This window comes from Bos mutus, chromosome 3 (genome assembly GCF_027580195.1).
Source record: "Bos mutus isolate GX-2022 chromosome 3, NWIPB_WYAK_1.1, whole genome shotgun sequence".
In the NCBI taxonomy this organism is placed as follows: domain Eukaryota; kingdom Metazoa; phylum Chordata; class Mammalia; order Artiodactyla; family Bovidae; genus Bos; species Bos mutus.
The window spans coordinates 15,750,944-15,777,632 of record NC_091619.1 but is presented as its reverse complement, the minus strand read 5'-3'; the positions used below and the strand labels follow the sequence as shown (position 1 = coordinate 15,777,632).

Genomic DNA, 26,689 nt, shown 5'->3' with positions numbered 1-26,689 from the left:
AAATAACAAGTGTTGGTAAGGATGTGAAGAAATTGGACATTGCTTGTCCATTGCTGATGGGAATGTAAAATGGTGCAGCTCCTGGGGAAAATGGTATGGTGGCTCTTAAAAAATAAAACATAGAATTTCCATTCCTTTTCTTTTCCTTGTGTGCATGCTCAGATGTGTCCGGCTCTTTTGGACTGTACGGACCCCATGGACTGTAACCCACCAGGCTACTCTTGGTGGGATTTTCCGGGCAAGAATAGTGGAGTGGATTGTCATGCCATTCTCCAGGGGATCTTCCTGACCCTGGGATAGAACCTGCGTCTCTTATGTCTCCTGCATTGGCAGGCAGATTCTGTACCACTGGTGCCACCTGAGAACCACACCTGGGTGTATAATCCAAAAGAGTTGAATGCAGGCACTCTAACATATATTTGTACACCCGTGTTTACAGTAGCATTATTTTCAATAACCAAAAGGTGAAAGCAATCCAAGTGTCCATTGTTGGGTGAGTGGATGAACAACGTAATATATATATATATATGGGCTTCCTTGGTGGCTCAGTGGTAAAGAACCTGCCTGCCAGTGCAGCAGATGTGGCTTTGATCCCTGGGTTGGGAAGATCCCCAGGGGAAGGAAATGGCAACTCACTCCCTTATACTTGCCTGGGAAATCCCACTGACAGAGGAGCTGGGTGGGCTACATGGGATTGAAAAAAAGTTGCACATGACTTAACAACTAAACAACAAGCATACAATGGAATATTATTCAGCCTTAAAAAGGAAGGGAATTCTGACATGTGCCACACATGACATGGATGACCCTTGAGGATGTTATGCTAAGTGAAGTAAGCCAGTTACCAAAAAAAAAAAAAAAAAAAAAAGTGTGATTCCACTTATATGCGGTATCTGCAGTAATAAAATTCACAGAGACAGAGAGTAGAATGTTGGCGGCCAGGGATGGGAGGAGAGGGAAGTGGGAGTTATTGTCCAGTGAGTATAGGATATCAGCTGTGGAAGATGGAAATGTTCTGGAGATGAGTAGTGATGGTTGTACAACAGTGTGAATGTACTTAATGCTTCTGAACTGTATACTTAAAAATGGTTAAAATGTCAAATTTCATGTTGGGTAAATTTAACCACAATAAAAAAAATTTCAATATAAAATAAAAATATATATTAAAAAGTATCTGCGTTAGTGTTGGCACTTTATCCTCAACTTCTCTCACAGCAGTAACTGTGTAGTACAGAAATACTGATCTCACCTTTCTGTGATGTGATGGATATTCTCTTTGCCCCTCTAGATTCACTTTCTATATTTTTCTGCCCTGCGCAACCTTCCAGTTGGGTTGTCCCATTGTAGGCACTGCTGAAGATCAGAAGGTGAGAAGAGAGAGATATTGGTATGTATCCCCCTGGCTCCCACCTTCCTTCTATGGTCTGACAGTAACTGTATTTCTATAACAAAGGCCACAGCATCTGTGGGGACCCTGTCCCTTGCCCATGGCTCTTGCTAGCTTCCAGGAACTGTTCTCTGCCTTGCCCAGTCAGGCCTTCGGTGGCAACAGCTTCCAGATTTTGCTAGTCCCTGCTGCTTTGCCATCGCTTGTTCCTCCTCTCCCTGAACACGCCTTGCTAATAGTCTCCTCATTAAACTGTCTTCAGTGACCCTGGTGAACATGCATGTTACCCGTGGGGAACTCTGACCGACACATGGTGTCCCATGTCAGATTTTACAGCATTGCCTACCTTTTCAGACCCACTATGTGCCGGGAACCACACCAGGTATTAGTGATGTGTTGTTGTGCTCGGTCAGTTTCTTGACTTTTTCGACCCCCTAACAGTGGCCTGCCAGGCTCCTCTGTGCATTTAACTAGGTCCCTGTTGTTGAGTTCAAAGTCAAGTCTGGGAAGACAGACAAGCAAAAGCACTATTACAATTCAGAGTGGTAAGTGCTGTGACAGAGGTGAGAATAAAGTGCCATGGACGCATAGAGTAAGAGCATCAAAACCAGCTGTGGGTGGGGGAGGCTGTAGGGAAGGCCTCTTGGGGGAGATGACACTCTAGAGATGCTGCTCTGTAGAAGGAGAAAAAGGTGGGAAGGCTTTCAGGGTAGCAAGAAGAGATTACGAAGGGACAGAGGCACAGCCCTAGTTATCAGTTCAGGAGTGTCTGGCAAGGCTAGAGAGCATCAGAAATGAGGCTGGAGAAGGGGGTAGGGACACACCATGAAGGCCCTTGGGTACCCCAAGATGACTGTGGATTTCATTTTGCATGTTAAGAGGAATTAATGCTTGGTTTTAACCAAGAGAGTGACACCATCAAGTTTGCCTTTAAAAACTGTGGGTAGAGAAAGGACAGAGAAGGCAATGGCACCCCACTCCAGTACTCTTGCCTGGAAAATCCCATGGATGGAGGAGCCTGGTAGGCTGCAGTCCATGAGGTCGCTGAGTCGGACACGACTGGGCGACTTCACTTTCACTTTTCACTTTCATGCACTGGAGGAGGAAATGGCAACTCACTCCAGTGTTCTTGCCTGGAGAATTCCCAGGGACGATGGGGCCTGGTGGGCTGCGGTCTATATGGGGTCGCACAGAGTCGGACATAACTGAAGCGACTTAGCCGCAGCAGCAAAGGAGTGGAAGAGATCAAACAGGCAGGGAGAAGAAAAAGTTTATTGGGAAATGGTAGAGGCTGTCTTTTCTGAAGGGTAGAGTAGTAGTTGGCTGGTTTACTAAAAAAAAAAAAAACAGTTAAAATGGGTATTCATAAAAATGATATTTTCAATATTTAAACTTATATACCAGTATTCTGCTCTACTGCCTTTCTTGCATAAATCACTCATTAAATTTCAGTTCCTTTAAAAAATTTTAAACTTTATTTTAGGCTATGCTGGGTCTTTGTTGCTGCACAGGCTTTTCTCCACTTTCAGGGGAGGGGCTGTTCTCTAGTTGAGGTTCGCAGGTTCCTCACTGTGGCTTCTCCTGCTGTGGAGCACAGGCTCTAGCGCGTGTGGGCTTCAGCAGTTGTGGCTCCCAGGTTCTCTCGTTGTGGTGCACAGGCTTAGTTGGTCTGTGGCACGTGGGATCTTCCTGGACCAGTAATCAAACCCATGTCTCCTGCATTGGCAGGCATATTCTTTACCCCTGAGCCACCATGGAAGCCCTAGTTCCTTTTTTTAAGTGGAGGAATTTAAAGATACTTGTGAGGCAGTCTGAAGAAATGAGGCTTTTAGATTTTTGCGGTTTTTCACATTTGTTTACAGTTGTCTCAGCTACACTTACATCAACCACAGTGATCTCCAGTGAATTTCCCTCATCAAGTTTTTGAAAAGAATTTGGCTTTCAGAAAGAACTTTCTTTTGGTACTCTCATAGCCCTTTGTTTATCCATTTATTGTTTCCCTCAACTAAAAGTAACCCCTGTAAAGGCAGGACCTTATCTGTCTTGCTGACTGTATCCTTGGAGCCTATGACCGTGCCTGTAGTAGAGTTGGACAGACACTTAAAGAGTGAATAGTGACAAGTGACATCTATCGGGCTGAGTAATTTAGAGATGATTCTCTTGGTATCATTAGTCATGATTATGGATACACCAAAGATACATATTTATTATTCACTATGCAACTTCTAGTAATTGTTCCCATCAATCTAATTTATATTCCTCCCAGTCTTCCCCATCTCTCGCACAAATTTACCGACTCCAGTGTGTGTTTTAAAAAACAATATTGTTTTATTACTAACAGGAGTGGCCTTCCTGGGTAGGTGGGTGTGCTGGGCTCAGGGTATGTTGGGGCTGTGAAGAGCAGATAACTGAGAGGCTGGAAAGAAAGGGAGTGCGCCTGGAGGCCAGGCCCAACGGCTCTTCCAATTTACTTCTGGGAAGAGGCAGACTTAATAAAGGATTCATGGCAAGCAATGGCCAGGCCACCAATAAGATTAAGAAATTCTTGGAAATCTAGCTGCCCATCAGAGTTGAGGTCCAATTTCTTCATCATGCGGTCAAGGACACCAGGGTCCTTCTGGTTCTGCAAAGATAATAATAATGACATTAGTACCTTTATATTGTTCTTTCTAAAATGTTTTTAAAAATGTCACATTTTATTCTCACATGTGAGGCACAGGGTAGGGGTCACTAATTTTCCCACTTGTCAGACACAGAGACAGACTCAAACAGATGAAGTGACCGGCCTAAGCAGAAGACCTAGGACTCAAATCAGCTTTTTCTTTTCTTCTAAATTAACCATTTACTTAAAAAATTTTTTTTTTTTTTTGGCCGTGCCTCATAGTCTGTGGAATCTTAGTTCCCCAACCAGGGACTGAAGCCAGGCCCTCGGCAGTGAGAGCCTGGAGTCCGAACCACTGTCCAGGGTTCTTTCTGTTACATCTGGGGATTACTCAGTTTTGTAAAATCAGTGGAAAACTTTTCCTAAGTGTCACATGCAACTCCAATATACAAACTACATACAAGTGGAGGGATCTGAGGTAGGAAGAGGACAGCAGCTGATGCAGGGCCTGCTTAATCAGCCTCACCCTCCACGCATCCTAAACCCCAACCCCTACACACATTTACAGCCACTGGTTACACACAGCTACTTAATTAACTTAGAAAATCAGTCTGTTAATTGCTATTGGCTGCCATGTCAAGTGGTGCACATATAGAATATTTAGAATATTATTTCCATCACTACAGAAAATTCTTCTGAACAGGGCTGCCCTAGTGGCTTTGGGGTGGAGGAATAACATTTGAAAACTCTTCTATTACTCCATTTACTACTTTGTAAACCATCTCCTTAAATGAAAAAAAAAACAAAACAAAACACCACTGTTCCCTATGTTATATAGAGTTTGATAACTCTGATTTTAGATCACATGTTAGTCAAAAGAAGAAGAAAAGATCCTTAATAGCCATTCAGAGCTCACTCAGCCCTGGGGGCTCAGCTGCTGTCCTTCATTCCCAGCCAGCCTTCTGTCCCGGTCTTGCAGTCTGGGGTTGGGGGCTGGGAGCACTACCTTTGTGAAGGCACCCAGCTCTGTATTCATGAAGATCAGAAACTCAGCCTTGGAGAGTTTGCTGTTGTTACCATCCCTTCCAGCATGCTTTTGGAAAACAGCAATCAGAGACTCGATGCATCGTTCAGTCTCCGTAGGGCTGGATACTTTTGCCTTTGAGGGGGAAAGAACAATTCAGGATTCAGATAAGGGGAGGATATCAAGAGCTCGGTGCTGAAGAACACTCCAGAGGATTTCGTCTCTTCATTTTGGGTCAAAGCAGTTTCCTAAAAGATGGGTCATTGTTTGGGGGCTAAGGGGTTAAGACAACCACAGAAAGTCACATTCTGTGAGCTTCTTCCCCATATCGCCTCCTGTTTATTCCAGGTGAAAATGCTGGTATACTTGAAAGCAGTAGACAGACTAGATGAGCATGAGGTGACAGGGTTTAGTGATACTTTTAGAACGTGTGGGTAAATATATGGATATTATATACTCACAAATATGAAACCCACCAAGCATTGTGTATTAGATTAAAAAATTCCCTATTTTCCAAAAGTATATATTGAGGTTACTGTGATTAGTTAAAGGACATTTCTTTTTAAAGGAATACTGAATTCTCAGGACTCATACATTTTCTAGAAAAAAACTAAAAGTATAGTTACCCTGAGGCGTGAGAAGGGAATTGACCTGGCAGAGCTACTTCTAGAATCTCAGCCTCCAGGTTGCTTCCTGCACCCTTGGCCTTTGCTCCTTCTATTCCCAGATGCCACTAATTCCCACAGGAAAAGCTCATGGAACTTCTCTGGTCACTTCAAACCAGAAGGTTGATATGGGGGCTCTGATCACAGTTGCCACTCACATAGCTCCTATGGCATTTACGGAGCTGAACCACAGGTGTGGTCACACCAGAAGGAGCAGGAGATTCATATCCTATTCTGGGCTCTGCTTTCCTTACGAGGGAAGTCTTCAAGGAAATTCTGTCATACTCTGCCCTTCATTCCAGCCAGCTCCTGGGGCCCCAGACGCGAGGAGCTCGTGGGCTCCCCCTGGTGGATAAGAGCAGGAACTGAAGACTTTCTGGAAAACTTGATGGCCACACCCTTCCTTCAAAGCTTTATCTCGCTCTGGAGGTTAACAATGATGGTGACTTTCGCAATGTAGCACTTATCCCGTTAATTTGTTCATAGGATGGACTCCCTGGAGCCCAGAGCTGGAGGCTTTCAGGACACATAATTTACATGCTAAGAAGCACTGATGTGCCTAGCTGCCATTCTCCTTCCCTCCTTCAGTCTCTCCAGGTGTTTTAACCGCCTATCCTGGTGCTCACTGCATCCTGGAACATCTATAAAGCCCTTTCTGGAGGTGGGTTCTAGAGAACTCTATAGGAGATGGATTATTCCCCAACAGTCACGTTGTCAGGACTTTTTCCTTTAAGAAAGTGTTGGCAGCCTCAGAGTTTTGGTGAGAAACAAAATACCGCAGCCTAGAAACAGATGTGTTTGCACAACAGTTTTTCTTATCAGGAGTGCAATCTCACAGTAACATCAGATTACAGGAACAAGGTTGACTGGGAGGGCACACCAGATAGGGTAGAACGTTCCAGGCTGAGGAGCCAGGGCTTTGTGATCTTTTTCTAGACCTAAAGAAATATCCTCTGACCCTTTTCTTTGTAGAATTCAGGCTGCTTTCATTTTCCAGTTTCAGTGGCTTTCTGCTTTTCTTTTTTTCTCTCCTTAACATCAACCTTGACTGAATTTTTTTCTCCTTGAAATCTGTTGCCATCAGCTACATGGAGAAAATTAAAACCCCCTGCATGTCTTCCCAGAGGTAATTTTCCAGAACAAAAACACAAATATCAAATTACCTAAGTGGAATTACAAAATTTGTAGTGCTGGAGGGAACTTTGGAGAGGATTCCCCGGCAGAGAGGCCCAGAGACAGGAAAGTTTCGCCCAAGTTGGAGCAGTGGCTGAAGGAGGAGAGAAAGCGATCTCCTGCCTGGATGGAGGCCAGTGCTCCCCATCACTGCTCCCCATAGTTCTATTTGATGGGAACGATGAGAGGAAGGAGAAAACAGCATGATAAATGGATGCTGTAAAAGAGCTTATTAGTAAAAAATGCGTGCTAAACACTCATTTGAGAAAGTTAAAGAAAAAAAGTAACACTTGAAAAAACAAGTATTGCAGTTCTCATTCTTAATTCATGCTCCCTTTCCTTCCAAGGAGCCCCGGTGGCATTCTTTCTTCCGGGGCAGTCATTCCAGGCCTTCGCCACTTGGTGGTGCTGGGTCTGCCTTTTCTAGGTTCCTTGAGATTTTGGTCCCCCACTTTAGCGTGGAAAGAAGAAAGAGCAGTGGAGGATACAGACTGGCACACTAAAGCAGGGGTTAGCACACGTGTTCTGTAGGTGCCAGACGGGATATATATTAGGCCAATGTGGTCCACTTGGTCTCCATCACTCTGCTTTTGTAGCAGGGCAGGAACCACACAGAGAACTCATGAAGGGGCGTGGCCGTGTGCCAATAAAACTTTTTACTTACGGACGGTGAAGTTTGATTTTCATATAATTCTCAAAGTATTAGTCTTCCTTTGCTTTTCTTTCAACTATTTACGTAAAATCCACTCGGAGTTCGTGGGAGCAGAGAACCCCACTTGGCCCGCGGGCGGAAGTTTGCTGACTCCGTGAAAGAGAGGCCAAGGAAGACGCAGGTTTTGGGGGGTGGATTAATGCAGGTAGAAAGAATTCACAGTGGGGCTGGCAGGAGTTGAGAGAAGAAAAACAGGCGACGGAGGAGCGCCTAAAAAGACTGGGTTAAAGGGAAGAGGGAAGGAGGAGGGGGCTTCCCGGAGCCGGGTCCCTCCCACATTCCTGGCCGGGCTCCGCGGGCTGGGACCGGCTTCAGTTTCAGTCTCCGCGTCTAGGCCGCTTGCCCGTCGTTTACTGAAACTCCGATTTCCCCTCTAGGGCTCAGACCTATAGCTCTATAACTATATGTAACTGCAGCCACCACGCAGAATTCAACCCCCCGTGTCGTTAGGTCGTACCCCGGGCTCCGCGGGCCCCGCCGGCGAAGGGCTTCCGGCACCGGCCGAAGCCCCTCGCCCCGTTTCCCGCCGGGCTAGGGGCTCCGCGCCGGGCGTGGCTCGAAGTGCACTTCGTCTATCCTAGCCCCAGACCTCTGCGGAAAAACAAGAGCCTCCCGATGCTACCCCGAGGCTGTGATTCCAGGTATAATTTAGGGCTTCTTCCTGCCATCTGCTGTTCTCTGATGCCCTCCGGTAGATTTATTTGTCCAGCTGTTTCCTGCCACGACCACTTCAAAAATCAAAGATCAAGCCTGGTGAAAAGTAAGCCGTGGCTGTAATTTTCATGTAAGAGGAATTTACATAAAAGAAGTTTTCATGTAAAAGGAAGACAAGTAAAAAGCGCGGCTTACCATGTCGGAGAGGAGCGAGGCGCGAGGATGCGAGTGGGGAGCTGGGCGGCGGGCACTGGGCGGCGGGCCGGGTCTGCGGCCTCCCCGGCCGGCCGCACCCGGCTCCGCCCAGCGCGGCTTCCTCCTGACTCACGCGCCCCCCTCCTCCGCCCCCCCCGCTCCGTAGATCCGGGCTCGTCGCTGTGGCCTTTGTTTGCCAAACGCGCAGTTTCACCTTAAAACTCACACAAAACCCCATTGTCCTCACGGAGCCTTAAACAATCTCTCTCTCCCTGTCTTGTGAACAGTGAAGATGTTGGTCTTTTCTGAATTTAAACTTTTGCGTAGCGGTCTTTGGGAAGTCTGTTCAAGTCCACGGGTCTTCCATGTACGAGCTCACCAGCTATTTCTGCTCCTTCCTAAAGGCGGCTGTGCTAAGTCACTGCAGTCGTGTCCGACTCTGTGCGACCCCATAGACAGCAGCCCACTAGGCTCCCCTGTCCCTGGGATTCTCCAGGCAAGAACACTGGAGTGGGCTGCCATTTCTCCAATGCATGAAAGTGAAAAGTGAAAGTGAAGTCGCTCAGTCGTGTCCGACTCTTACCGACCCCATGGACTGCAGCCTAACAGGCGCCTTCGTCCATGGGATTTTCCAAGCAAGAGTACTGGAGTGGGGTGCCATTGCCTTCTCCGCCTAAAAGCGGAGCGATCCCTTTAAAAGACTAGCAACTCGGAATGTTGGCTATAATTGCAGAGTCCATGTTTCCTAGAAACCAGGGCTGTCTGTTTTTTCACACTGGATGTAATTAACGGACTAAACGGTGATGATTTGTGCAAACTGGAGCATCATTGTCTCAAATGTCTCTATAAACCGATTAAGAGTTAAAGCAAGACCCTACACCCCAAAGTACTGCAACGGTGCAGTACGACCACAAACTACTGACCCGCAAGTCGGGGTCTTACCTCTGTGCAGTTGGCAACGGAGTTGTATGAAGAATCAGAAGCTCTGGATTCTGATCCTGGATCTGTAATTGTTTAGTCGCTAAGTCGTGTCTGAACCTTTTGCGACCCCATGGACTGTAGCTCGCCAGGCTCCTCTGTCCATGGCATTTCCCAGGCAATAATACTGGAGTGTGTTGCCACTACCTTCTCCAGGGCATATTTTCCAGGGTCTCCTGTCTGTTCAGGAGACGCAGGATGGAACGTCTCCTGTGTAGATAGGCTGATTCTTTACCACCCAGTCACCAGGGAAGCAGGTATCTGTAATTACTTCAAGGCAACAGTTTTGGCAAAACCCCTCAGTCCTCTGAGCCTCCATTTCCTTACCTGTAAAAGTAGGTGCCCTTTCCTTTCCTACTGCACAAGATTGTTATGACTATTAGATAAAAGGATGGTTTTGAGAGGGCTTCAAGAACTGAAATAGATGAGAAAGGAAGATAAAGGGTTGCAGGGCATTGTGTAAACTGCTTCCTGACATCTCTTTTCTTGCAGCCTCAGCTGGTCACTTCTGAAGAGATCTTCATCTCTTCTCACCTACACCAGACCACAGTTTTAGTTATTCTTGAATCCACTTGAAAGTCTCACCTGAGCCTCAAACTCAATTAAAGAGATACTTGTTTTCCCTGAGTCTATTTCTCTCCTATCCTGCTTATCTCTGCTAATGATACTGTTATTCTTCTGTTCTCCTGACTGGAGAGTTTTGGAGCCAGGTTTGGACTCTAAATACCTTTCTTACCCCCCAAATCTTATCAAGTGCTAGGTACCATCAGTTTTATTTTCTCTCTCGGATCTGGTTATATTCTACCTCCAGGGTTCTAGTTTAGGTTTTCATTCCCTCTTTCCTCCAGTTTTCTAATTGGTCTCTTGCCCTCCAGTTGTTGTACTGACTGTTAAAAACACATTTCTCTACAGTACAGCTCTGGTTAGTTGCTTGCTTAAAAATGAAACACAATAAAAGAACCAAACAAGATGGCTCTCCAATGCCCTTCATATCAAATCCAAATTTAGCTTCTATCTGCCTTTGAAAAACCTTAATCAATGAATGAATTCTTCAATTTATTTATTAAAAAAATTCGTTTTGAAGACTATTTTGTGTCAAGCTCAGTGATAGACACAAGAGATACAAATACAAATGTGATATTAGTGGCTGCCTTTGAGGTGGTCTGTGGATAGACTGTGGGGTTTTCCCATTGACTTAGCGGTAAAGAATCTGCCTGCAATGCAGGAGTTGCAGGAGACACAGGTTTCATACCAGGGTCAGGAAGATCTCCTGGAGGAGGGCAAGACAACCCACTCCAGTATTCTTTGCATGCCATCTTTCCTTCATGTCTGGAGAATCCCATGGACAGAAGAGCCTGGCAGGCTACAGTCCACAGGGTGGCAAAGAGTTGGACACGACTGAAGCGACTGTACATGCTTGCACATGGATAGACTGTAGACCTACAGTATTTTGAGGGATGTTCCATGGATGGATGCTGGGATCCACATACACCTCAAAGGTATGTGTAAAATTTTCTGCCTAAGAGAACTTCTTCTTGGGGAGGACTCATAACTTTCATCTGATTCTCAGAAAAATCTATGATCAAAAATATTAAAGAATCATTAGTCTAAATTATTCCATACCTGAATCATGGGACTTCCCATATCACACCCCTCTTTAAGGGAAAACACCTTAAACATGTTTATCTCCCTCTGCTGAAAGTCCAGCCAAGTTGGTAAATTTTTGCATAATTTGACCCCGTGCCCACTGTCATAGCTGACTGGATTGAGTTTAACTCTAGGCTCAAGGACTGCCATTCCACAGAATGGACAGTATTGGATGTTTCATGACATGATATGAAATAGTGAGCTGGGACCATTCAGCTTTTTGGAAAGCTGAAATAAGAAACACATACAAATTAGGCATTTAGAAGAGCTGAAGCTGAACATTTGGATGGAGAGAATCATGAGGTCATGACAAATAAAAATTATGAAGAAGCAGACACCATAAATAAGTAGATGCTATGACATTTGGAAAGAATGTGCAGAATAGTGTTCTTATTCTTCCTGAACCTGGTTGTCTAGCTTTCCTGATTTCAAGTAAGGCCTCAATTCTTTCAGTAACTCCCCTGCCCCATGAAGCAGCTTGAGTGAAACCAAAGAAAACAGCTGAATAAAATAAATATGAATTGTCCAGAACCGTGTTGGTGGATCAGCTCTGCCCAGTGAGGGCTGCCTGTGGTAGCAACTCCCCTGCATCATGATGAAAGAGATTTTCTGTCAAAAGAGGGAGCGTTCAGGAAAGATGGAATGTGAAGTAGATTTGGCAATATTGGTAAACAGTGTGTCCAAGTGAAGGGCTAAATGCAAGCAAGGAGCTGAGGATGAGTGAGGGCTGGTAAGTTGATACCAAGAGACAAAAATGAGGTAGAGATTAGTCAGTTTATTCAGGAAATAAATGTGGGGACTTCCAAGGTGCAGGGTAATTCTTATGTGCGACCTGAGCTCTATGCAGGGCTTGGGCCGGTTCCTAAATAGACACATTGCTGCTACTGCTAAGTCGCTTCAGTCGTGTCCGGCTCTGTGCGACCCCAGAGACAGCAGCCCACCAGGCTTCCCCGTCCCTGGGATTCTCCAGGCAAGAACACTGGAGTGGGTTGCCATTTCCTTCTCCAATGCATGAAAGTGAAAAGTGAAAGTGAAGTCGCTCAGTTGTGTCTGACTCTTCTTGACCCCATGGACTGCAGCCCACCAGGCTCCTCTGTCCACGGGATTTTCCAGGCAAAAGTACTGGAGTGGGGTGCCATTGCCTTCTCCGAAATAGACATATTAGACAAACATAATTTCGGGTGTGACCAAGGCACAGTGGTACTGCCGGGAAGGAAGTGAGTGGTTAACTCCCGAGGAGCGAGAAAGTGTCGTGGAGACAGTGATGCTTGAGTTGGGTAGTGAAGGATGAATAAGAATTCACCAGGTGTAAAATAAATAAATAATTCATCAGGTAGATGGGCACAGTTGAAATCAGTACAGCATGATATGTATAACATCTTATCTGTATGAGCTCTAGCAAGTCATTTAGCTGCTCTGTACCTCAGTTTCCTCATCTATAAAGTGGAGATAATAGAGGTGCTTACTTCTGCTGCTGCTGCTGCTGCTGCTAAGTCGCTTCAGTCGTGTCCGACTCTGTGCGACCCCATAGACGGCAGCCCACCAGGCTCCCCCGTCCAGTGGGTTGCCATTTCCTTCTCCAATGCATGAAAGTGAAAAGTCAAAGTGAAGTCGCTCAGTCGTGTCCGACTCTTCGCAACCCCATGGACTGCAGCCTACCAGGCTCCTCCGTCCATGGGATTTTCCAGGCAAGAGTACTGGAGTGGGGTGGTTAAAGATGAAGATGTAATCATGTAAAATGCTTAGAACATAGAGCATTGTCTTCAGAGGAAGGCTTTCATAACGGCTTGAGCCAAAGTAATCACGTGTGGGACTTCCCTGGTGTTCTAGTAGCTAAGACCCCATGCTAACAATGCAGGGGGCCCAGGTTCAATCCGTGGTCAGGGAACTAGATTCCATGTGCCACAGCTGAAAGATTTTTCATGCTGCAACTAGAGATCCCCCATACTACAATGAAGATAGAAGATCCTGCATGCCCCAACTAAGACCTGGTGCAGCCAAATAAATAAAATGAATAAAATAAATTTTTTTTTTTTTTTTTTTAAAGTAGCAGGGGTGAAGCATATGTGTATTCTCAGTACCTGAAGGTGGGTTGGTAGTCCTGGGCTTTGTGTATACTTAGCTGTTCAGTTGTGTCCAACTCTTTACGACTCTATAGATTGTAGCCCGCCAGGCACATCTGTCCATGGGATTCTCCAGGTAAGAATACTGGAGTGGATGTCATGCCCTCCAGGGGATCTTCCCAACCCAGAGATCGAATCCAGGTCTCCTGCATTGCAGGCAGATTCTTTACCAGCTGAGCCACCAGGCAAGCCCAAGAATACTGGAGTGGGTAGCCTATCCCTTCTCCAGGGAATCTTCCAGACCCAGGAATTGAACTGGGGTCTCCTGCACTGCAGGTGAATTCTTTACCAGCTGAGCTACCAGGGAAGCTCTAGGTATCTGCTGCTGCTGCTGCTGCTGCTAAGTTGCTTCAGTCGTGTTGACTCTGTGCGACGCCATAGACAGCAGCCCACCAGGCTCCCCCATCCCTGGGATTCTCCAGGCAAGAACACTGGAGTGGGTTGCCATTTCCTTCTCCAAAGCATGAAAGTGAAAAGTGAAAGTGAAGTTGCTCAGTCATGTCTGACTCTTAGCGACCCCATGGACTGCAGCCCACCAGGCTCCTCCATCCATGGGATTTTCCAGGCAAGAGTACTGGAGTGGGGTTCAAAGAGATAAAGTAGAATGACAGCTGACAAAGGCTGGAGAGAGGGAAGAAAGGAGTTGCCATTTAATGAATATAGAGTTTCTGTTTTGCCAAGATGAAAAGAGTTCTGGAGACTGGTTGCGCAACAATATGAATTACAACAGATCACCTAACGATGAGGATTTCAACTGTGCAGATCCACCTATATGTGGGACTTTTCAGTAGTAAATACTTCAATACTACATGATCTGTGGTTGGCTGGATCCTTGAATGTAGAGCCATGGATATAGGAGAAAGTGCAGATACAGGGGACCAATAAGTTATATTCAGATTTTCAACTGATAGAGGGTTGAAACCTAACCTCCACATTGTTTGAGGGTCACCTGTGCTTACTGCTGTAGAACCATGTACTAAAAAATAGTTAAGATGGTAAATTTTGAGTTATATATATTCAACCACAATAAAAAATGCAATCATGATCAAACCAGCAATACATATGCAGGAACTAATGTCTGAGTTACACCATTTGGATCATGTGTATGGGGCAATAGTAAATGTGAGGCCAGAGGTGTGGGATTGAGCCTGGAGAGAGAAGGGTCAGATCACTAAGGGCTATGCTTGGAAATTTGGATTGTATCCTGAAGTTTATCTATCAAGAACCACTGATGATGTTAAAGCAGGATAGTGACTTGATCCACTTCATCTTTTGGGAAGTATAGAAAACTTACTGAGAGGAGAGAGACTAGAGGCAAGAAACATATAAGGATATAGATGCAGTAATCAAGGCGAGATGGCCATGGAGATGGGCAGGGAATTGCCAGGTACTGGGAAGGCAAAGGCAATCGAACTTGGCCTCTGCCTGGATGTGGAAATGGGGTGAAATCACCCTAGGAGAGAACAGGATTGGGAACAGTCACATTTACTTACAGCTTTTCAAATCTCTCTGCCTCACCTCGGGAACTTTGCACATCTATCTGTCTGCAATAGTCTTTTTCTTACCTTAGTTGGCTTGTTGACAACAAACTACCACAGACTGAGTGGCTTAAACAGAAATTTATTTTCTCACAGTTCTGGAGGCTGGAAGTCCCAGATCAAGGTACTAGTTGACTCAGTTCCTGATCAACTCTTTTCCTGGCTTGCAGATGGCTGTTTTCTCACTGAGCCTTCACATGGTGGAGAGAGAGAGTTCTCTCTCTTCATTTTCTTATAAGGCCACAGTCCTATTGAATTAGGGTTCCCCTCTTATGACATTTAAGCATTTAATCATTTGACTGTAATTACCTCCTAAAGACCCTGTCTCTAATACAGTCAAATTAGGGGTTAGGGCTTTAACCTATGGAATTTTTTTTGTGTATGGGGACAGACACAATTAAGTCCATAGCATTATCTATCCTTCATACAACTTAGAAATCATCTTCTTTAAGCATTCCTCTTTCTCTAACAGAGTGCTAGGTATCTATGGGAAAAAGAAAGAAAGAGAAAGCTAACAATAAAGCCCAAGACTGCTGTCCTTGGAAAGGCCTTCTTTCAAGGCTGGATTTTGGCTGGCGTCTTGGAACTTGGATTTCAGGAGGGTTTCCATCTGTTCCCTCATTATGCCTAAACTATTGGTACCAACAATGTAGTTTATGCCAAGCATCTGCTTTCCTTCTGGGAGTATTGATTTTTTTGGTACACGCTAGTGAGAGCAGGAGATGTGGTTGAATACCTGGGTCAGGAAGGTCCTCTGGAGTAGGAAATGGCAATCCACTCCAGTATGCTTGCCTGAAAAATTCCATGGACAAAGGAGCCTGGCGGGCTACAGTCCATGGGGTCACAAAGATCTGGACACGCCCACGGACAGAGTATGCCTGTGTGACCAGCCTCCTGCAAACCTCTTGAGTGCTGAGATTCTCTCGTAGACACAACTTCACATGTGTTGTCACAATTCAAAGCTGGAGGAATTCAAGATGTTCTGTATCCATTTTATGTTCTCCCTTAGCTCCTTGTGTCATAATTCTTACCATACTCTGCTGTCATTTTCTGTTCACTTATTTCCTCACTAGACAGCAAGATACTTGAGGGCAGAGCCAGTATCCTACTTACTACAGTGTTCCTGGCATTCAGTACCTGCATCAGGCAGTTATGTAAGGAGGGTCAGTACTTACAGTGTGCAGAGCTGTCCTGAGCACTGCCGCTATAGTGCTGAACAAGGCAGGTGAAGTCTCTGTTCTGATGGTGCTCAACCGAGCTTTTGTGATTTAACCAATACTTACAGAATAAGGAGGAAGATGATCCACCATAGGACAGAAAAGAGAAATGACTGGGGAGGCGACTCAGAGCCTTCTCTGGTGTCATCAAGTCCGTGGAAGAGAGACTTTCAAGATGGAGAGGGTGGTCAGCAAGGTGAAAGTCTTCAGAGAGACAGAGTACAATGAAGGTTGAGATGTGTCCAGTGCATTTATATCCTTGGAGACCTTTGCCAGAGCAATTTTAGGGGAGGGGGAGGGGAAACGCAAGTGCTGTGGGCTGAATGGGAGATGAAGAGTGGGGACAGGGAGTATGGATTACTTACTTGAGAAGGTTGACTATGAATGGAGGAGAAGTGGAGTGTGGTCAAAAGGGATCTCAAACCAAGGGAGGATTTGAAAGCATAAACACCTTGAGTGAGTTCACAGGCTGTGCAGAAGGAGTTGCCAGAGTGAGAAGGCAGATGTACAAGGTTGAGAGGATATGAATGATAGAGCAAGGGCTCAGAGGAGCTATGGCAGATGAATTACTCCACAGAGTGGAAAAGGGGGCAAATGAGGAGTGAGGCTATAGGAGGGCCATAACTTTAGGAGGGCTGCAGAGGGATATCTTTCTGGATAACCTTGTTGGCACATGAAGTGGGGGATAAGGACCTCCTTGACAGTAGCCATAGGACATCTTTGAGTAGGTTCTTGAGTAGGAGACTTGAGGAGGTTCTCAATGGTCTCAGAGGGAAATGGTAACAGGAGCTGACTCAGATGGTAGAGTGGGACAAAAGCTTAGGAAGTTATAATTTTGCAGTGACTCTAATCTCCAGGGTTGTGATTATGTGGCTGTATGGCTTTCTCCTGGTGTGTTTAGAATTCTAGTCATCGGATCCAAGAGAGGGTTGTGAAATGGATTTAGGGTTAAAATTTTACAGAATGGGTGTAACAAAAGGATAAGGCAGTGAAGGAGTTGAGGCTGTGGGTGCGAAAACAATCCACTTGATTGGGCATTGAGTACAGGAAGAAAAAGATGGGAACAAGGACATGGAAGGTCAGTGGGCACAAAAAATTTCTCCGTAAAATCAAAGGATAAGTTACATGGAAAAGAGGGATGGAGATAGCTGGGGATGTAAGAAGTTATTGGGTGCGTGCTCAGTTGTGTCTGACTCTTTGCGACCCTATGGACTGTAGCCAGCGAGGCTTCTCTGTCCACAGGATTCTCCAGGCAAGAATACTGGAGTGGGTTGCCATGCCCTCCTCCAGGGGATCTTACCGACCAAGGGATCCAAGCAGCATCTCCTGAGTCTGCTGCATGGCAGGTGGATTCTTTATCTACTGAGCCATCTGGGAAGAAGTTATTGGTATAAAATTACCTTCCGATGAGTCTAGTAATTTGTAGGTAGAGCTCTTATGATAGCAAAATCCAAGCATGGCTTAGGGCCTTATTCTGACTGCAGTGTATTTGGAGTGAGCAGGAAGGAAGAAGGTCAAGAAGCTGGGAGGGTAGGGGGCTGGGAGGATGAGCCCTGTCAGTGCTGAGCTCATCCAGGATGGTGAGAGGAGCTACAGTGGAGAGCAAGGTGTGAATCCAGTTATGACGTCTGACGTGAAATAGGTATAGGACACTGATAGACTGTAGAAAAGGGTCTCAGAGTGTCACCTACCACTTTCCTTTATATGCTCTATGCTTTAGCAAGTGGAACCACAGTTTACCACCCAAAGGCCCTCTTCTTTGGCTGTTGCTCAAGCTTTCTCTGCTTTTGAAACATCCTTAGTTTCAGTTCTCTCTGATGAAATCCTAGGCTCCTTCAATGAAGCTCCTCCTTCATGAAGATTTTCTGATTTCAACCACTCACTTTTATCCTCCCATAATATTTTGTAATTTATTTTTTTGTGTGTGGGGGAATTTAATATTCTGCTGTATGTTAAAGGGTTTTATGTTAATAGATTTTTTTCTGATAGCATGTGTGTTCCTTGCAATTAGGGATGTATCATGTTCATCCTTGTGTCATTCATAGCCATTTGCATGTGGTATCAACTGGTGAGTGTTCATGGGATTGAATGAATAGTATGATTTCAGAGTAGGGGCTGAGTTTGATTTCAGTTCAGTTCAGTTCAGTTGCTCAGTCGTGTCCAGCTCTTTGCAACCCCATGAATCGCAGCGTGCCAGGCCTCCCTGTCCATCACCAACTCCCACAGTTCACTCAGACTCACGTCCATCGAGTCAGTGATGCCATCCAGCCATCTCATCCTCCGTCGTCCCCTTCTCCTCCTGCCCCCAATCCCTCCCAGCGTCAGAGTCTTTTCCAATGAGTCAACTCTTCTCATGAGGTGGCCAACTCTGTGTAATTTAACATTCAGGACAATGGTAAATAATTGTTCCAAGAATTACTAACTCTTTGTTTTGTTTTTCTTTCTGGAGAAGGATCTCTAGATATTTTTGTTAAGGGTCTTAAATTTATATAAATTATTATTGAATACCAGGCCCTCTGCTAGGGTCTGAGGATACGAAGATAAAAAGAATCATGGCTCCTGCCTTTGAGGATCCTCATATTGAATTTGATTAATAAAACAGGAGTGGGATCCTTCCAAAAACTGAGCCATCTGCATCAGAACGTGTGCACTCAGTCTCTTGGATGAGGCGCTTCCAATTTAAGTCCTAGGCTAGAAGATTTACCTCTTGAAGGTAAGAACTGTCAGGGGAGATCTGTTGATTTCTCCCATAATCAACAGCTCCTGCCCAGAGCACTGAGGCCACATTTACAATATTAAGGAATGACCCCACAATCTCTGAGGCCACTGTGGTGTATATGGAAATGCTGGACAAAGAATTTAAAGGCCTGAGTTTGAGTTTTAGCCCTCTCCCTAGATAAACTTTTTGTTTGCTTGTTTCTGAGCTTCAGTTTTCTCATATGTAAAATGCGGATAGTAATTATGGCGATAATAAATATTAAAGGACTCTTCAAATGGTATTGTGTTATATCAGTGTTAATTGCTACGTGGAGTAAATGAAAATGTGCTTCTAGGCTCTGCTTTGCAGATCTTGGGTGTTACTATTGTTATCACTCAAGCCCTTCCCTCTTCTCACTTCCTGTTGCCTCTGATTGCTGGCCTTCAGTAACTCCCTCACTTGTACTGCTGAAATGGCATCATCAGAGCAGACATGGAGTTCTGTGCAAGCTGGTGGAAGTTCACTGCCTTCCTCCATTGTCTGCACACATCTACGCTTTCCTCCACATTCTTCTAGAATGGTGGCTGGAAACCACTGAAGTCCTCCACAGAGTTGCTTTTAGTCTCCAACTGTTAGGGGAAGCACACTGACTGAAACCGCCCACCCTGGCCAGGCACCATAGTAACCATTTGCATGCGTTGTTTTACGACAGGAGGTCCTGGTAAGGAACATGGAACTAATATGCCACCACCAACCGGAAGAGTTCGGGAAAGGTCAAAAGGAGACACCACATGTCTGACCACCTCCCAGAATCCTTCTCTCTGGCATCCATCTTGGCTGAACAAGGCATGCACCATCAGGAAGGACTCTGAGTCAGAACGATTGGCTAAATACAACCCGGAAACTAGGCCCATCACCATAAAACCCAAGACTGAGCCACATGGCAGAGCTGTTCTCCTGGGTTCCCTTACCCTGCTGCTCTCCACCCGGGTACCCTTTCCCAATAAAATCTCTTGCTTTGTCAGCACATGTGTCTCCTCAGACAATTCATTTCCAAGTGTTAGACAAGAGCCCAGTTTCGGGCCCTGGAAGGGGCCCCCCTTCCTGCAACACAACTGCTGTTAGCAGACGTGAGAGATTTCCTCTTTCACAATGTCCCACAGCAAGTTGTTGCATGTATGTGATATTTCTACTCCCAGGAGGCCACACCATATCAGATCCATGTCTGATCCATTGTGATCTGAATGTGTCATCAAAATAGTCTCAGTGAATCTGTATCATTCAGTTTTTCGTCCAAACTTTTCATCTTGAATTCAAGATGAAATTCTAATTCCAGTTGTTTTTTTTTCATTATTTCCTTTCATTCACTGCAAACTCTGGTCAAGTGGCAACTTTCACTGTTGTCTGTAGGCAGGGTTGATTCTCTAATCATTTCTCACTGGTTCATTCACACTAGTTGTTAAAATATTGGTGTTCGTCTCTACCAGTTGCTGAATGTCCTCTCTTCTTGCCTGAATGCCTGAGTGCCATTCACCTGAAGCCCCAGCCACTTGTCCCTCTCCTGGGCCACATGATTCCCATAATCAAGTAACTTAAGAATTAATAGATGGAGTAGTGAGGGTCTCTGGGACTCGCTCCATCCTGGTAGCCTGGCCACTGTCCTGATTGGTCAGTGTTCAGTCACAGTGTGAATATCTTCCAGTCTTTAGGAGCCCCACAATTTTCCACTTAATGATTTTTTTTCTTGTGTTCTCTCCTTTAGTCTGGAATGTTTTCCTCTGTCTTATGTCCAAATACCTGTATGAAGACTTAACTCATAAAGAACCTTCTCCAGGAAGCCTTTTACTTATATCTTCCAACTAAAAAGGATCTGTCTCTTCATTGATCTACCACAGCCCTTTATCTGCACTTTTCTGTGGCATATGTTACAGCCTATCTTAAATTATAGCTATTTAAGTATGTGCCACATTTTTTTCCCTGTTACACTGTCGACTTCTTGAGGACCAGGTCTACTATAATTCCATTGTGGGGGGGCACAACCCGCTCACCCTAAATGGCAGTGAGTCCTTCCCCTACTAATACTCTGGGTCTAGGACATGGTGTGATGGGTTAGTAGTAGGCAGGGGGACTTTTATGTGACAAATGAAGAATTTACAGTTCTTGTGGTCTGCATTCAATGGTTTGACATTTTTGTATAGTGAGACTTCCTTCTGTTTCATCTTTCCCTGAATCCCATACTCCTACCCTCCGGCTCTTGGAAGGCCTAAGAGTGGGCAGGTTAGTTCAGCTCTGTTCCCAGGCTTTAGAGAGAAAATATATGAGTTAGGGTGCTTTAGGGGTGAAGACAACAGGAAGTTGACTTAAGACAGTTTAAAGAACCATGAAATTATTTTTTGTCTTGATAACAGGAGGTCCCTGGAGCAGAAGAGGCTGCAGGGCTAACTGATTCAACAGCTTAGTGATGTAAGAGGGGATAAGATTCTTCTATTTTTTTACCCCGTGATCCACCTTATTATTATTGTAATCCTAGGTGAAACATACAGGGTATGCATTTCCTTGTTCACACCTCAGGAAGAAACTTGTTTCTCTTTTCCAGAAACTCTGCACAGGGCTCTCTTAAATCTCATTGCCCCAAATGGGTTAGGCCTGTCTATCCCTGTACAAATAGATGGCCAAAGGGATGGAATTACCTCGCTTAGCTGAGACAAATTGTTTGGGGATGGAATGGGTTTTGTGTGGCTGTGTTGGGAGATTGTATTTTCCAAAAATGGCCATAACACTATCTGCCCTCCCACAAGCTCTTCTTACAATGTGACTCACAGTCCTCCCATCAAGAGGTAGGATCTTTTCCTTTTTCTCTGTAGTTCCCCTGGCATTCTGTGATGACCTGGGAATGGGGTGGGGAGGGAAGCTCAAGAGGGAGGAGATATAATTGTGGCTGATTTTTGTTGTTATATGGCAGAAACCAACACAACATTGTAAAGCAATTTTCCTTCAATTAAAAAATAAATTAAAAAAAAACTGGTAGAATCTATATTTTCTCTCCTTGAACCTGGGAGAGTGTGTGGTGACTACTTTGGAAGTGACTCTATAGATTTCTGAGTTTTGTTGTTCAGTAGCTAAGTCATGTCCAATTCTTTGCAACCCCACGAACTGCAGCACACTAGGCTTCCCTGTCCTTTGCTGTCTCCCTAAGTTTGCTCAAACACATGTCCATTGAGTCAGTGATGCCATCCAACCATCTCATCCTCTGCCACCCTTTCTTCTTTTTGCCTTCAATCTTTCCCAGCATCAGGGTCTTTCCCAATGATTCAGCTCTTCTCGCCAGGTGGCCAAAGTATTGGAGCTTCAGCTTCAGTCCTTCCAAAGAATAGTTAGGGTTGGTTTCCTTCAGGAATCTTGGTTTGAGCTCCTTGCTGTCCAAGGGACTCTCAAGAGTCTTCTCCAGCACCACAGTTTGAAAGCATTGTTTCTTTGGTGCTTGAGCTTCTTTGACTTCTGAGACTTGATGTTAAAAGGTGACATGGCGTTCACCTGCTTCTGTTTCGGGATGCTCACTCGAGAAACCCAGGCACCATACTGCGAAGAAGCCCAGGCTGCCTCCTGGACAGACCCATGTGCAGAGGACCCACCAGCCAGCACTAAGTAGCCAGCGTGTGAGTGAGTTATCTTGGAAATGGATCCTCTCGCCTCAGTCAGACTGCCTCGCTAACACCGTGTAAAGCAGAGGAGGGCTGTCTTATAAGCCGCCGTTTTGGAGTTGTTTGTTATCAGCAATAGACGCAGGAACTGGGGTGCACTGTAGAAACAATAGTATTTCCTTAGTGCTTTCTCTGGTGTCTCACTCTTTTTCTTGATGAATTGGTTAGATATCAAGGACAAGGCTTAAAGTGAGGAAAGATTTAAAGTCTGAAAGGAAATTTATTGTTTAGCTCAACTTATTCACTCTCTGGGATTTCTATATGGGATTTGGGGGTTCATGCTTTATAACAGGGACTTTGCCCATCTCCCTCAAGAAATTGCAGTGGAAGATGGCTGATTGTAATTGGGGTGTTCAGGATCCAAGGAAAATCATCATGATGAATATCTATTCCCAAAAAAGATCTTGCTGCATCTATAATAGATAGATGGCTATCTATTATCTTTATTTAAAATGTGGCCCATTCTGGAAGGAGTAAGCCTTACTAAGGAATCTTCTTACCTGTTTTTCTTGTTCTAGGAACCAGGGTCTTAAGTTGCTGTCAGAAGGGCGCACTCAACTCAAGTAAATATTCCCCACAGGAACTTATTTATTTGCTTTAACTGAAGATGAGAATGACTGAACTCACACTTTAGAAAACCCTATATTCAGCTTTTTAAAGTTAATTTTTATTGGAGTATATTTGCTTTACAATGTTGTGTTAGTCTCTACTGTACAGCAGAATGAACCAGCCATTCATATACATATATCCCCCCCTTTTGGACTTCCTTTCCACTCAGGTCACCTCAGTGCATTAAGTAGAGTTCCCTGTGCTATACAGTGTATGCTCTCCTTAATTCTCTGAATAAGTTATACATAGTATCAATAGTGCATATGTGTCAATCCCAATCTACCACTTCCTCTCACCTGCCCTTTCCCCTTTGGTGTCTGTATATTTGCTCTTTACATCTGTGTCTCTATTTCTGCTTTGTAAATAAGATCATGTATACCATCTTTCGAGATTCCCCTTATATGGGTTAATATATGATATTTGTTTTTCTCTTTCTAAGTTACTTCTCTCTGTATGATACTCTCTAGGTCCATCCACATCTGTACAAATGACCCAATTTCGTCACTTTTTATAGTTGAGTAATATTTCATTGTGTGTATATACCACATCTTCTTTATCCAATCGTCTGTCGATGGACATTAAGTTACTTCCATGTCCTGACTATTGTAAGTAGTGCTGCTGTGAACACTGGAGTGCATGTATCTTTTTGAATTATGGTTTTCTCTGAGGATATGCCCAGTAGTGAGATTGCTGGGTCATGTGGTAGTTCTATATTTAGTTTTTTAAGGAACGTCCATACTGTTTTCCATAGTGGCTGTATTAATTTACACTCCCACCGACAGTACATGAGGGGTTCCCTTTTCTCCATACCCTCTTAAGCATTTATTGCTTGTAGGTTTTTTTTGATAATGGCCATTCTGACTTGTGTGAGGTGATTCACATGAGTGAAAATTACAAAATTCATTGTAATTTTGATTTGCGTTTAATAATTACTGCTATTGATCATCTTTTCATATGTTTATTGGCTATCTGTATGTCTTTGGAGAAATGTTTATTTAGGTCTTCCACCCATTTTTTGTGAGTTGTTTGTTTTTTTGATATTGAGCTGGTTGAGCTGCTTCTATGTTTTGGAGATTAATACTTTGTCAGTTGCTTAATTTGCAAATATTTTCATTATGAGAGTTATCTTTTCATCTTGTTTCTGATTTCCTTTGCTGTGCAAAGCTTTTAAGTTTAATTAGGTCTCATTTGTTTATTTTTGTTTTTATTTTCATTGCTCTAGGAGGTGGGTCAAAAAAGATCTTGCTGCAATTTATGTCAAAGAGTATTCTGTCTATATTTTCCTTTACATATACAGTTTTTGTAATGTTAACTCAATCATAAATATATAAGTAATAGAGTAATATGGTGATTTTGATGGTAACAAATTCTGTTTCTCTTAGGAATCTGACTAAACTTAAGTAGATGTGGTTAAAGGAATACTTGCTGTCTTGATCTTCTACTTTGTAATCTTGAGTTTGCTTATTTCCCTGAACTTTTATGTACCTGCTCTTTGCCTTACTGCCCCCATCATGTGATCCACATTGATCCCTCTCTGATATTCAAAGCTCTTACTGTGAAATCTTAGAATGTGTTGACAATTTCTTAAAGTTCAGACTTCAAACACTATCTTCACCAACTAATTTGCCATTGCAGACTTGAACACTGCTGAAATATAGGAGGTGTAGCCTCTCTGTTGAGTGTATTTTGCAGTGTCTACTAAAGTGGCTTGTTCTTGGAACTGGCTTTCCTTTCTCTGCACCTCCTTTGCCCTGCAACCTGGTAACAGTTGAACTTGGGCAGAACATCTGATCCTTGGGCAGAAAGAGAACAACTTCTAGATTCCAAAGGAGAGAATTTCTCCTTTTTCTTCTCCACTGATCAAATGTGTAGATAACTTCGGTTGCTGCCTGAATTATAAGATGGGACATCCCTATGACTTTGGTCCCTCTGGGTTCTTATTATTTAAAAGGTTTCTGTTATTTGAACCATATTCAGTAAGTATTTGTTGGGTGAATGAATGATTTTCTCTGGGTTAGAATCTTGGAGCTGTTTCCATTAGAGCTGAAGACCATGAAGCTCAGAGGGGTTGCAGGGACTGGTGAGGAGAGAGGCAGGCTTAGAAATAGGTCTTCTGACTTTACTGAAAATACTTGCTCATCTTAGGACTCAACAGAGCAGCCCTTTCTTTCTGAAGGTACTCCTGCTGGTTCCTCCTGCCTCTCCCCATCCAGTAGAGCTGACCACTGCCTCCACAGTACCCTGATGTCCTTGATGGTTGCAGGCAGTTATTTATCTACATGTACATCTCTTCCTGTTGAGATTATAGGCTCCTTGAAGAGGAGGCCATATCTTAATTGTTGCTGGTTTTTTTTTTTTTAATTAGCATTTAGTTCAGTTTTGGCCTTGAATATGTAAATGAGCAGATGAGTGCATATAGTGTCAGCATATCTTATATTTTTCTTGTGTGATAGTGAATCCAGCCCTCTATAAACTTGTCAGATCAAGTGTTTCAACACTTTATGATATTTTCCTTAGACATTGTGTATATGTCTATATATGTGCATCTTAATCTTTTCTCTTAAAACTCATTGTTATTATTAGAAAAAGAAATACAGGCATATTATTAAAAATTACAATAATGCTTTGGAGTGAAAAGCAAAAGCTGGTTGTTCCTTCTACACCCAGTATCCCCTGTAATTTGTTTCTTGAGGTTTTTTCCATTAATTATTTTGTTTGATTTACATATAAGGTGTCACACTATATATAATCATTCACTACTTTGTTTTCACTTAATGGTCTATTTTGGACATCTTTTCATATCAGTGCATATATTTCCATCTTATTCTTCTTAATGATTGCATAGCATTCTATAATACAGATATAATATCAAATGTCTAGTAGTGGACTTTTACTGAAAGATGGTTTGTGCATGTGGTTAGTCGCTCAGTTGTGTCCAACTCTTTGCGACCCCATGGACTATAGCCCCCCAGGCTCCTCTGCCCATGGAGATTGTCTAGGCAAGAATACTGGAATGGGTTGCCATGGCCTCCTCCAGGGGATCTTCCCAACCTAGGGATCGAACCCAGGTCTCTCACATTGCAGGTGGATTCTTTACCATCTGAGCTACCAGGGAAGCCCGAAAGACAGTTAGCTGGTTTCATTTTTTCCTTAAATGTCCAGAAATCCTGTACACATACAGGCATGACTGAGGAGAAATTCTTGGACGTAGTATCAGTGATTTCCTGGATAGGAGCATTTACATTTTTGACAGATGTTGCAAAACTGTCCTTCTTGGGTTAGTAGTTTTTGATAGAGAAAGCAAGTCATTTCTTAGGTCTGGGGATCAGCAAGTCAGTTGAGACATAAAACATGAAATGGAACCAAAGGGGTTAACTGCAGGGGTGCATTCTTGTGTTTCTTCCTAGATGTAAGGCATTTCTGGAGCCTGATGGTAATGTTGCTTTGGTTCTGGCTGACTTCCTTCAGCCACCCTTTCCTCATTTCCAGCCCAGCCTAGAGAACTCCCTTTGCTCCACAGTGAGCGAATTGGCTCTTGGCAAAATCCTCCTCTGTTGCTCAGTCAGCCCTTGATCAGAAGCCAAGGCAAAAATATCAGTCAGCCTCAGGAACAGGAATTACCAGTTTCTTAGTCAAGTCCCTGCTGCTACGAAGATCTGTGATTTCCCAGCTATGATCCAGAGTGTGGCCTCTCCTTGTGGTTTGGTGGGTGCCCCTTAGAGGAAGAAAGAAAAGCATATGTTCTTTTAGAGCAAGGCAGCATGCA

The 26,689-nt window shown here is 44.1% G+C and overlaps 1 protein-coding gene across 1 annotated transcript; it reads right to left on the bottom strand.

The window, feature by feature from the left end:
* Positions 1-3,691: 3,691 nt before the first annotated feature.
* On the bottom strand, positions 3,692-8,566 carry S100A11 (S100 calcium binding protein A11). The gene is made up of 3 exons (XM_005894978.3): positions 8,413-8,566; positions 4,996-5,148; positions 3,692-4,010 (listed from the first exon to the last, which is right to left on the bottom strand). The coding sequence occupies exons 1-3, from the start codon at positions 8,413-8,415 to the stop codon at positions 3,855-3,857; spliced, it is 312 nt and encodes a 103-aa protein (XP_005895040.1). The 5' UTR covers positions 8,416-8,566; the 3' UTR covers positions 3,692-3,854.
* Between the last annotated feature and the right edge of the window lie 18,123 nt (positions 8,567-26,689).

Coding starts and splice junctions, on each gene's coding strand:
- S100A11 (XM_005894978.3), bottom strand. Junction 4,011..4,995: donor AGCTGGGTGCCTTCACAAAG/GTAGTGCTCCCA, acceptor TTATCTTTGCAG/AACCAGAAGGACCCTGGTGT.